The following is a 13428-nucleotide window of genomic DNA, read 5'->3' on the forward strand; positions in this document are numbered from 1 at the left end:
TACATTTTAAGGATAAAGAAGATAATGCCTCAATTTTTGTTTTCTTTATGTGCTTTGTGTGATTTGTCATACCCTGTCAGAAAGACATCGCAATTGACATAAATCCTCCTACTGTAGTTGATCTGTTAATAGGCTTTCTTCTCAGAACTTTATGTGTGAAAAGTGCTAACTATTACCATGGACCTATTTGTTGTAGGTCCATGCTATTACATTAAAGTTGAAAATAGAAGTGTTCCGGATAAGATAGAAGATTTGACAATATTGGAAGAAGCATTTCAATAAGAGTTTCTTAGATAAGCTATACATGATGCATTCAAAAAATAGAGGGAATTGTGCAAATAGATTAATTTGTGTTTCTCAGATGAAAACACTGAAGACTATGCCTTTGACGAGCAGCATGACGACAAGCCAAAAGGTGTGCACCAAGCAGATAATGAGCAGGCTGAAACTGTCCAGGAGGAAGGTGCGAGAAAGAGAGAGATTGACAATGAGCAAGTAAGTATTTTGTGACAACATCAAAAAACCTAGTTTTCCGCCCTCATTTTGTAGTTATACAAATGACCCCCATTAGAACTACAGTCCTCGGAATCAGCTGTATTCTTTTGTTATGTAAAAATTTCATGACAGCTGAACAAATGAAATTTGTAAAGATGTATAGATGATAATTTGTGACTTTTATTTAACTGTGTCGAAAAAAGTTTCGTTTTAACTGTGTTTGATATAATGAGATTCACTGTAATACGACATTGTTGCATGATCACACTGTGAATAGACTAATGCAATAACTGTGTGTCATTTTCCACCCTTCAAGAATGAAAATTAAACTTCCAATAAGCAAAAGAGCCATGAGCTTCTTTACAATAATTTCATGTGTAAATGACAATTTTAATATTTGAAATACTGAGTATCTCAGTCAGGGATGGAAAGCTCATTATTGGCCTCTTGTGGTAGATCCAAAGAGCTGTTTTTTCTCTTCAATGTTTATTTTTTATTTTTTAATGATGTTAGAAGCCGCAATGATGGAACCAAAGTAATTTGACAATATGCATGTTGATGTTTTTGACAATTTCATAACACTTACAAATTCACTTTCTTTTTTATTATTTAGTAGAAATAGAAAAAAGAAAGAAAGTAAATTCTTAAAAGCAAGGCCGTAAGTTTCTTTTCATGAATGATATTAAAGTAAAGGTTTGTCACAAAAGGCAACTGAGTAGTGTGCCATTTTTGTTTTACTTCTTATTGGTAGATTTGTTGTCGAAGTAGCTTTGACAGATGTGGTAACAACAGGGGAAGATTAATTCCAACAATAGGAAAGAGTGAGGTGTGAATGCTTTTAGTAGGAATGAGTATCTGCACACTTATATGGTGCATCATCAAATTGTAGTACCTTTGGTAACATTCAAGGCCAACATAACTAACATTATGAGATCAGCCGTACTGAAATGATTTCCACACAAGGGATGCTACATCACTACTGAAGCATACTTGTTTTATCTTATAAATTCTTTAAGGAAGCAGTTGAAGAAAGTGAGCCATCCACAAAGAAGCAGAGATTAGAGGAAAATGTCAAAGACAGCAGTGCAGCTTCTGCGGAAAATAAGCTTCAACCTGAGAATGCACAAGCTGGTGAGCATACATTAGAGAAAATCGTATTGCTTTTTAGTACATGTAACCATGTATTGTCAGACGACAGACGACCCATAAGGAGTGTTGATTGCCATTATGAAAATGGTGAAACAAATGCTGGTCAGTGTAATATGAAGTCAAATCTGACAAATATGCCCAGACATCTAACTCCAGTAGGCGGCCTGCATTGACTGCTGAGGTGAAGAGGTTGTGATATAGAATGCATAGAACTCTACAGTCATATTGCAATCAAAATTTTGCCCACACAAAAATATTCCCTTGCTTTTGCAGTATTCTGCCAAATGTATTTGTTGTTGTTGTTGTTGTTTGGGGGTGGTGTATTTTTTTTTAATGCTTCTGCTCTAAAGTGTGTTAGAGATATTATAGTTACTGTTTCTGTTTTTGTTTTGTTTTTTTGAGGGGGCAATGGCAGTTGTAGCAATGGTATTGCTTCATTTTAATAAATCAAAGCTTTGTCAGCAGATAACAACTTTCCTTTGCTTATATGATGTCATTCAAAATACATATATTGCTCGAATTAGGCGTCGTGTGATGAGTATGTCGTCAGGTTGGTAGCACTTTTCAAGACTCATCACATGGCTTTACTCACATGCTTAAAAAAAATAATCTCATCATCAGAAAAGGAAACTGCTGAGGAAGAGAAGAAAGGGGAAGAAGAGGGGCTGAAAGGGGAGGCGGAGGCAGCTAGCAAAGCAAGCCAAGGTGGTGACAACAGTGATGGGAAGAAGGACGCCCCCAAGGATGGCGACCAGCCAAAAGCGGAGGAAGCCAAAGCTGAAGAGGAGGAGACGGATGACATCCTGGAGACCTTGATTTGCAGCATCTGCCAGGACATTCTCCACAAGTGTATCAGGTAGGAAGGTGTATGATGGCGGTATGATAAAGGGAGAGAGGGGTGTAGAGTGGACGTATTGTACTCTATTAGAACTTTAAATACCAGAAAATAGGGCGAGTATTTTCTTTATTGTCTGTCTTTATTGCATGGCAGCAAAAAGTTTGCTGTGTATCAAAAGAAACAAATCAAAGTGTGCCATGAAATAAAGCCAGTGTAAAGGTTTAGCAGACTCATCTTATTTCTGCCTGTAAATGGTGCCACTTGACTCGGTTGCCATCATAAACCACTGCCTCATGATAGTATAAATGCAGAGATTGACTCTTTAGATGCCATGTTCGCATGTTTGACTCGGTCGACGGCATGTCAAGTTTGCATGTTTTGCTCAAACACACAAACCCGCCTAGAAAACCCATAGATAAATTGCCTAATGCTGCCGTTCAATGAAATCTTCACTCGCGAATCCATTCCTCACACATTTAGCTAGTAAAGCCTTTTTCAGGAATAGCATTGTTCAGGTTTTTTGAATAAATTCTATCCTTCTGTGCTGGTATTGTCTGCAACAGTCATGCCTCCCAGACCAGGACTGTATAACATAACTACTGGCCATTGGCAAGAAAAATAATCTTAGCTGTGTTAAAACATATTACATTAAAGGGATAGTACAGTATTGGTGGAGATGAAAAATGGGCTTTTAACTTTTTGCGGGATACCAGGAAAACACTTATGAAATAGTAGAGAGCATACCATTTTGAGAGGAATTCAAAGTTTATTTGATGAAATTCCGGTTAGGAATGACTGAAACATCCAAAAACACAGTAAAATAAAGCGATCGTAATAAAATGTGGGTCCCACACTTTATTAGAATCGCTCTGTTTTGGATATCTCAGCCATTTCACAACCAATTTTCATCAAATGAACGTTGAATTCCTCATAGAATTACATGCTCTTTCATATTTCATATGAGGTTTCTCATCTCACCAAAAAATGTAAGAAACCTGAAATTAGGTCTCAGCCAAAACTATACGATCCCTTTAAGACAAAGCTTGGAAATTTTCTCTCAAATTTTGCTCATTGCTTGTCTGGCATAAGAGTTTCTGTAAAATGTTACATGGCTGTGAAAAACAATGTTTTCCCAAAGCGCTTGTGCGTTGCAGTCTCAGAATAATGTGCCACACTGGCAGAGACTCCAACTCTCCCGTTTTTGACGGGAGATCTCCCGCCGAAAGCCCACTTTTGCAAAATCTCCCGTTCTCCCGCTTGAGATTTTATTTCTCCCGCCCTGGCTCTGTGTCTCCCGCGTGAAATGATTTCTTACGTAATATCATAGTATGTTAAAAAAATAAGCCTTAGATAGCACGAGAGAGCATCTAGAATCCTGGGCCCTGGACTCCGGCCAAAAGGAACTTCGCGCTTTGTGCTCGCGATGTGCACTTCGAGCACATCAAATTGGAGTCTCCCGTTTGGTAGGGGTTTCAGGCGGGAGAATCTTCCGATCAAAAGGTGCTTGGGGTTGGAGTCTCTGCACTGGGGGTTTACATCGTGGCATAAAAGGAGTTAATAGAAATTGTATTCCCACCTCAGAGAGATGCCTTTCTGTCAATTTCTTTGTGAGACCATAGTCATGAAAAAGTGTCAGTATAAATGTCAATCACACTACCAGTATTTCAACCTCACAAAGATGGCATTATCCTTCATTTCCACAAGAAACCACTGGCATTAAATAGTGTCAATGTGAAAATTTAAATGAATTCTTATTTTTCACCTTAATAAGAAAACTGTTTCCTTCATTTTCAATGTAAAATGAAATACCACTGCTTCCTCCACTCCCCTCCAGCTTACAGCCCTGTATGCACAGCTTCTGCTCAGCCTGCTACTCAGGGTGGATGAAACATTCCAAGAGGTGTCCTCAGGTGGGTGTTGGATCATCTTGTTTAGCATCTCAGATGTTTGCGCACGAACCCTGCATAGGCATTGCAGTGGGTCCTGTGGCATCAATCAATAAACGCCGCATGCGGTTGAACACATCGTCGGGTGCCCGTGCATAGGCCGCTAACGCAATACAAATTGTATTGCGCTAGCGGCCAATGCACGGGCACCCGACGACATTGTGTGCACTCCTCAAATAGGCGCAGCTTGAATCCCTTTTGTTGGCCCTATCCTTAAAAAAAAACCAAAATAAATAAATAAATAGATAGAAACTAAAAAAAAGGTTCTTGGATCCAGACAGTGATCTGAATTTCTACCAAAATTTAATCATGTGTTCCTTGTGTCATTATCAAATTTTTCCTGTAGACCCTTAGTTTCATCCAATCAAACACATACAATCAAACAAAAAATAAAAAACAGACAGACAGACAAATAAACTAACACTGAAAAAAAAAGACCTGTTTGGCAGAGGTCATTTTGGACATCTCAGTCATTCCAAATCCGATTTACGTCTAATAAACTTTGAATTCCTTGTAGAATAGCATGCCCTGTTTTATTTCATAAGTGGTTTCTTGGTATCACACAAAAGCCTTAATCCTCATCTCCACCAATACAAGTACCATCCCCTTACCCATTTGCCTGTGCAGTGTCGGAAGTATGTACGTCGCATTGGCCACAACTACATCGTCAACAGCCTCGTGGATGCTTACTTGAAGCAGCACCCAGGTAAGGCATCACTTCAAAGCTATGAAACAGGCATTTATTGTTCTGCTGCATTGAACCAGTAGATAGTAAAAGTCAAGATCGGCTTGGTTGACCCCTTTCACCTATTTTCAGTCCTCACACGAAATCAGTGTGTGCGACTTTTTGTTCGTGTTGTGATGCACGGTCACATATTTCCTTCGACATTTTGATTGTGTCACACAGAGGAAACACTTTCAACGTGTGACAGTAGGGTTTCCAAATTGACCATAATTTTTCCATCATGTTTTGTTGTTATTGACAACTGAAATTATGGCCACATAGCTGATTTCATGACATGTTGCAAATCGTGATTTCAAAACATTTAAGTGTGTCAAACCCAAGTTTCATGATCTGGAAGTGATCCATTACTATTTTGATTATTATCACACTCAAATAAAGTTCACAGACCTTACTTTGTTTTTATGATAATATATGTGTTAAAGCAGTTCATTTAATTTAGACATCTTTCCTATTTCCTACCCATTGTTTCCTTTATAAATGCCTAGTGAAACCAACCACTAAGCTGAACAATATAGTCATGGCAATTGACATGGCCCGTATTTCCTGACCTTCTAATCTGTGATATGACAAGTTTGTGACACAAGAAACGCAACATGTCTGAGATGATTTTCTGTTATGCTCTGTTTGCAGAAAAGCAGAGGTCAAAAGAAGAGCTTGCTGAAATGGATCAACGTGACCAGGTTCCTTTCAATCAGGTAAGGTATACTATCTATGAATCTATTATGCTTTGTTAAAGACGTAATAAAATGGTTTAGGCATTTTTTTCTCAATGATGTAATAATATTAAATGTTAAATTCTAAGTAATTCTATGGTTGTGCGGGGTTTTTTACTGTTCTGGCGGGGCGGGGGAGCGAGCTAGCGAGCGCATAGCAGGTTCTGCGCTGCACTATTGTCATTGGCTAAGCCTTTAGACAAAAGAATATTCAATGAACTGTATCGGATTTAATACTGCCAATAATACAGATTACAACTGGGGTACGCTTAGATATCCATTCTTTTCGGCAAACTCGTGAAATACTAGTAGGCCCCACCACTGCGTGTCTGTACTAACAATTACGGCGACTCGCCTGTTTAAATACTCATGAATTCAGCCCCACCGTGTGGCGTTCATCTCGGTAGGTAAGCGCGGCGGTGGGGCTGCCTTCCACAGTCAATACTTGTGAATGCGGCGAAAATGACTTCATAATATGGCCCTCGACTAATTTAACGGCCAATTTAACCATAAATACAACCCTACCTAACCCTATACCCTAGGAGGACCTACCCTTGCGGTGGGGCCTATTTCACGATAGCCCCACCACCACTGCGTGTCTGTACTAATACTACGGCGACTCGCCTGTTTTATAGGCCTAGACCTAGTACCTACTTGTGAATCCAGCCCCACCGTGGCATTCATCGGTAGACCAAGCATGGCGTTTGGGCTTCCTTCCACAGTATGATTTTTAGCATAAAACAAAAACTACTCGACCAAAATTGACGATCATTCTTGGTATCGTTTTTCTTAGAAAATGACGCATCTAAATTACTGATAACAAATATTGCAGAAACTGACTATGGGAAACTGGTTAGGCCTTTTTTTTTATTTTTTATTTTTAGCCACGACCCACCCTAAACAACATATCCCCCTAACTGTTAGGCGTTAGAGTGTAGCCTCTGTACTACTACCAAAGATTCTGCTATTACTACTTACTAGTCTACTAGACCTATAGCCTGACCAGACACGATTCGCGACAGCGGCTGCGTGTAGTTACTAGACCTAGTGCCGTAGTGGTAATAGTGCTACTTCTAGTAGTAGTACTACTAAGTAGTAGACTACTACTACTACTAGACTACTGTAACTACTAGTAGACTGCTACTAGTAGACTGCTACTAGTAGACTGCTACTAGATCTACTACTAGACTACTACTAGTAGTTTAACTTGTAAGCGCCGGCCGACGGGCCAGGCCACGGCCGGGACGCTCCCGCTTGCTTGCTGCGGCCGGAGTAGCCGCTCACTTTGTGAGCGAGCTGGGTCTGTTCTTCTAATATACTTACTAGACAAACAGTTACAACTTACAATGTCAATCATGTAGAATACAGTACACGTATATCCTTTCTAACGTTAAACTATATGGGGGCATACCAGACATACCACTCTGTATTTCCCAGGGGATCGTTTCCGTGAGGTCTATTCTCGGGCTTGGTGCCATGTTCGTTATACGCTCTTGCACTGGCAGCGGGGGAGATGCAGCTGGTTCATATAAGGTGCAGCCCCACGATAACGTTCTGGTTCATTGGCTGCCTCTCCCTCCCCATCTTCCCCTTCAACTTCATGTGCCTCCTCTTCTTCTCCGCTATCGTCAGAGCTGCAGTCTTCATCATCATCATCAATGTCGAAGTTTACCCATATAGGGGAAGACATGCTCGAGGTACAAGGTATCTGTGCAAGCTAACTTAGTGATAATGTACGTGGTAATGCGTACATGTCGACAGTCAGTGGGTTGACCGCGAACGGGAGCGCACATCCCGCAGGGCCCGGGCCTGGCCGGGCTAGCTATCGTGTACGCGCGTGTACCAAGCTAGTAATCTGAGTGCTTGTGCTGAGCGGCGTCTGCTATTTGAGCACAACTCCGTGCTTATACGTCATCAATCGGTTCAGGGGTGTTGGTCACGTGACTATCTTTTTCGCAAAAGCTGCAACGGGGTCCTCCAAAAATGTGATATTTGGGGGAGTTTCTAGAAGCGATAAAAACCGGAACGACACTGACAACATATTTACATTGATAATCATGACATATATTTTACATTTCTTTTGCATATTAAAACATTTTGCAAGCATTTTATTAGGTCTTTAAACCATCTACTCCCAGATTCTGAGAGTTTCTGGTTAAAACTAAGGTCAGAAGTGATGTGGAAATAGTACTATTCACTGAGGGAAACAGCCCAGAAGTGAAGAGTACTGTTAGAGGCACTGATGCCCATACTTTAAGCAGAAATTGGAAATTAGGCAGAGTGTATTTGTTTTATATCTTCAATCTAAAACTGAAACAAAAGAAGGGGGAAATATGTCGAGAAGTTGTGTGGTATAAGCGATATTGTGGAGAGATCCTACAGTTACTATATGAAGCAGCATGTGATGTCACAATTACTTTGCAACATCATTTCACAAATTGCAAACAAGTTGTTGTCATAAAATGACACTCGATGGTATACTATAATTATGAAAAATTATGTCAGTTTTTGTCCCCGCCGAACGAGTTCGAGCAGGGGACTATGAAACGGGCTCCGTACGTGTGTGTGTCCGTGTGTCCGTCTGTCCGTCTGTCCGTCTGTCCGTCCGTCTGTGCGTCCGTGTGTGATCAAAATGTTCAAAATGCTACTCCGCCATTTCCAACCCGATTTTGATTCTGTTTGCTTTATATGATAGCACTACATGGGAGCTTTGAAACTTCTATACAGAATTTCAGTTGTGACCTTTGACCTTGACCTTTGACCTATATTGTACAGTTTGCTTCAAAATGCTACTCCTTCGCCATTTCTAACCCGATTTTGATTCCGTTTGCTTTATATGATGGCACTAGGTGAGGGCTTCAAAACCTCTACACAGAATCTTGACCTTTGACTTCTTTGACCTTTGACCTTGATTTTTGACCTATATTGTACATTGCCTACAAAATGCTACTCCTTCGCAATTTCTAACCCGATTTTGATTCCGTTTGCTTTATGTGATGGCACTAGGTGAGGGCTTCAAAACTTCTACACAGAATTTTGACCTTTGACTTCTTTGACCTTTGACCTTGATTTTTGACCTATATTGTACATTTTGCTACAAAATGCTACTCCTTCGCCATTTGTAACCCGATTTCAATTCCGTTTGCTTTAAGTGATGGCACTAGGTGAGGGCTCCAAAACTTCTACACAGAATTTTGACCTTTGACTTCTTTGACCTTTGACCTTGATTTTTGACCTATATTGTACATTTTGCTACCAAATGCTACTCCTTCGCCATTTCTAACCCGATTTCGATTCCGTTTGCTTTATGTGATGGCACTAGGTGAGGGCTTCAAAACTTCTACTTAGAATTTTGACCTTGGACTTCTTTGACCTTTGACCTTGATTTTTTACCTATATTGTACATTGGCTACAAAATGCTACTCCTTCGCCATTTCTAACCCGATTTCGATTCCGTTTGCTTTATGTTATGGCACTAGGTGAGGGCTTCAAAACTTCTACATAGAATTTTGACCTTTGACTTCTTTGACCTTTGACCTTGATCTTTTAACCTATATTGTACATTTTGCTACTAAATGCTACTTCTGGCGGGGACATATATTACGCACCGCGTAATTTCTACTTTTCCTTGTTAAAAAAGTGACATAATTTTTCATAATTATGGTATACCATGGAGTGTCATGCCAACATTTTGAAATATCTGAAAATGCATATACACTGTAATCTTGTGAAACTCTTTCAACCAAACAATAAAGGATGATTTTTTTTTTTAATCCAAAATATAATACATTGACAAATTTTTGGTTTATAGCAAATTTGAGTCAGAGTGCCTGCCCAATTGGTAAGATTTGATCTGTGAAAAGCATATATGCTTGTGCAGTGCAAATATTCCACATGTCAGTCAATGCCATAATTTTGTATACATACACTTTGCTTGAATTAAACCTGTTTCTGTAGAAATCCCAGTCGATATCATCTGTGGCATACCCAGACCCCATAATTCTGGATGAAAGGATTGGAAAGTAATCAGAGCAAGAGTTTAAGTCATACATTTTTTTTTTCAACATATACTCTGCTTCACTGTAAACATAGATTGATGTACGTTTTGTTTGCATTTCGATATTTGCTTGCCTGCCCTGCCCTTCAGACAATTGACTATTCACAGGATATCGATGATGATGACGAGGATGAGGAGGGCGACTACGACCCAGACGATGAGTACGAAAGTGACGAACCTTCCCCCGTAGCCGTCCAACCGTGAGTGTTGCTATGACAGGGCGACAGGGCCCACAAGTCATTCATTGCCCAGTGGCTACTATAGGGAGTAGACAGACCATAATGTGTCTTTTACATCCCAACAGATTGTTCCCCCCCCCCCACGTGCTTTTAACCCTCAATAATCCACAACACTTTGTAGTAAGAAGACTCTTGAAATCCCAGAATTTTTGTAGTCCCATGACATGCCTACAGTAGACTGCTTTCCCTCCAAGTCCGCAAACATGTAATGCACTCCTCGTTTAACAGTTATACCTGTCTTCATTCCCTTTTTGTGACAATGTTATCAAATATTAACACATGGTACACAAAAAAAAAGGCTTGTCATCCTGAGTGATATGACATTCATAGATATACCCTGCATTTTTTGGTGTGCGCCTCCATAGGTAGCCCCACTCATTTAGGGCTCTGATTATATTGTCTCTTTTACCTGGTTTTTTGCTGCATTTTTGCAGTATGGTTGTTTATATTGTATTCTGTTTGTGTCAAGGATCTTGCTAGACCATTTCCAGTCAATTTGTTGGTAAGTTAGCTGTATATTTAAGCAGATGAATTTTGTGTCTTGATACTGTTGCCTACTCTGTATTGCCATTTTCAGTGTCCAGCCCAGTGTTGCACACTTGCTTCATGCATCTTGTATGTGTACTTGCTTTGTACTTTCAATAGCACCTTTTGTTGTCACACCGTTCACATGTGTATGTCAATAGCATCACCTCCACAGCAATGGAGGGGATTAAGATCTGGCGTCTCTGGAATCTCTTCTTTTGTATACCTCTGATTGTATCTCTCTTGAACGTGAACCATGTATTCATGCTGCCAACTGATGCTTGTAACTGTAATCACAGTCTACGTTCTCCTGTTCACAGGCTTGTCAGACACTGTGGTAAACCTGTTGCATACTATAGCAACACATGTGCATGTTTTCAGTTAGCCATCCTACTGTCCGGTGACATTCAAACAAACCCAGGTCCATGTACTGAAGTGGATGTAATGCAAAATGCTAATGAGTATTGCAGTAGTTTTCAATTGAATCGTATTACATATGATGTACATGCCCTCCATCAGTTTAATGGGAAGCCCAGTCATCTACTTCCTTTGACTGTTTGGAGAAGGGTATGTGATCTTGGGATTGCGCAGCAGCGGCGTACTCACAGGGGACGCCGTAGGCGGAGGATTCCAAGGTCACAGTCCCTTTGTGATGCTTCCAGTGGGTCTCAATTTGGTTTATGGAACGCAAGATCCTTGACGAATAAAGTCGATGCAGTGTCAACTCTGATCATAGATAATGATATTGATGTGTTAGTCATCACTGAGTCATGGCTTTCAGGTGACCAGAGGGATGAGCCTACCCTTGCTGAATTGAAATTATCCCTTCCAAATTTCAATATTATCAATCATCCCAGAAAGACATCTAGAGGAGGTGGTATCTGCGTCCTGTATAGGTCTGCTGCGCGTTGTGTTGTCAATGACACACACAAATTTATGTCTTTTGAACTGCTAGATTTCACGATTCATCTCACTTCTTCATCTACTGTTTGGGTTTATTGCATTTATCGCCCACCCCATTCCTCTCGTCACACCTTTACCAGCAACGACTTTCTTGATGAGTTTTTAACTCTCCTCGAGAGTGCTGCTGTTGATGCTCATCCAACCATTCTTCTTGGTGACTTTAATATACATGTAGATGATTCTGCTGATAGTTTCGCTCAGTCTTTTCTCAATGCCGTTGAAGCCTTTGGGTTTCATCAACATGTTAAGGGTGCCACTCACCAAGCAGGCCACACACTTGATTTAGTCTTTAGTAGGAAATCTGAAGATATTATTTCCCATATCACTGTATTGCCATCTTTGCCATCTGATCACTCCGCCATTCTTTCCGCCATTAATCTTAAAGGCCCACCAAATCCTAGAAGGAAAGTAAGCTTTAGAAAGCTTCGCAATATTGACACCAACTCTTTCCGCCAGGATATTAAACAGGCTGTGTTGACTTCCCAGTGTACGTCTTGTCCTACAGAAGCAATTTCAATGTATAATGACATGCTGAGTAATCTGTTGGACAAGCATGCCCCTTTTAAAACCGTGACTGTGACAATTAGGCCCAATACCCCTTGGTTCTCTGATGAGATTAGGGAGGCCAGGAGGCGTCGGCGTCGTGCTGAACGTCGCATGTTGAAGTCCGGCATGCAGACTGACATGGACCTGTATCGTCAAGAATGTGAGCTGTACTACAGTCTGATTACTGATGCAAAGTCCCAGTACCTGAGAAAAGAGATCGCCAATGCTGACTCGAAACGACTATTCAACTTCGTGAAGAAACTGTCCACTCCTTCTGACTCTTCTATTTATCCTGAACACTCATCTGATTCAGAACTGGCGCACAGGTTCAGTATATTCTTCATGAAGAAAATCGATGATATTGTGTCTTCCTTTGTATCTGACGTGAACCATTTGGAGTTATCCGTCCAGGCTCCTGAGAACTCTTTGAACTGCAACCTGAGCGAGTTTAATCCAGTCACTGATGAACAGCTTCGACGTCTCATCATGCTATCTCCACCAAAATCTTGCAGTCTGGACCCTCTTCCAACTTGGCTGCTCAAAGAGTGCCTTGATGAGCTGCTTCCGGTTCTAAAAAACATCATTAACACATCATTGTCATCGGGTATAGTTCCAATACCTTTCAAGACATCTCTTGTTTCCCCTCTGTTGAAGAAATCGAACCTAGATCCCGATGTCCTGAGCAATTACCGACCAATTGCCAATCTGCCATTTGTGAGTAAGCTTCTTGAAAGGATTGTGTCTACACAGTTAATGTCTTATGTTGACAGTAATCATCTGCTTCCCACAAACCAGTCAGCATACCGCAACCTCCACTCAACAGAAACTGCCTTGTTGAAAGTGCTCAACGATCTCCTTCTTGCTGTCGACAAGGGCAATGAGGCTGCTCTTCTTCTTCTTGACTATTCAGCTGCGTTTGACACGCTCGACCACACGTTGCTACTACAACGACTTAGTAATGACTATTCCATCACAGGCACTGCCATCCAATGGATCAAGTCATATCTTCAAGATTGCACACAGAGGGTGATAATCAATGGGACCTGGTCACGTCCTAGTCCTATCAGCTGCGGAGTTCCGCAAGGATCCGTTGCCGGCCCCCTTCTTTTTCTCCTCTATACAGGTCCACTCACCAGAATCATCAATTGTCATCATGGAGTCAACTATGCTATGTATGCTGACGACACTCAAATTTACATAACTATGTCACCT

At 40.8% G+C, this 13428-nt stretch overlaps 1 protein-coding gene and 1 long non-coding RNA gene across 2 annotated transcripts in view; both read left to right on the forward strand.

Annotated features, from left to right (window-relative positions):
• LOC139726304 (E3 ubiquitin-protein ligase CHFR-like) overlaps positions 1-13428 on the forward strand; it is a 33179-nt gene that overhangs the window by 5833 nt on the left and 13918 nt on the right. The window contains exons 6-10 of the mRNA XM_071637372.1: positions 2407-2500; positions 4317-4392; positions 5056-5134; positions 5804-5868; positions 10034-10143. Of these exons, the coding sequence (XP_071493473.1) occupies positions 2407-2500; positions 4317-4392; positions 5056-5134; positions 5804-5868; positions 10034-10143 (424 nt within the window). The remainder of the gene's footprint in view (positions 1-2406; positions 2501-4316; positions 4393-5055; positions 5135-5803; positions 5869-10033; positions 10144-13428) is intronic.
• On the forward strand, positions 166-2380 carry LOC139726276 (uncharacterized). The gene is made up of 3 exons (XR_011710596.1): positions 166-495; positions 1512-1626; positions 2266-2380. It is a non-coding gene; the product is annotated as an uncharacterized lncRNA (long non-coding RNA).

The sequence above is a fragment of the Diadema antillarum genome, unplaced genomic scaffold, assembly GCF_040938485.1.
Source record: "Diadema antillarum isolate AM-2024a unplaced genomic scaffold, OU_Dant_1.0 seq00000082_RagTag, whole genome shotgun sequence".
NCBI lineage: Eukaryota > Metazoa > Echinodermata > Echinoidea > Diadematoida > Diadematidae > Diadema > Diadema antillarum.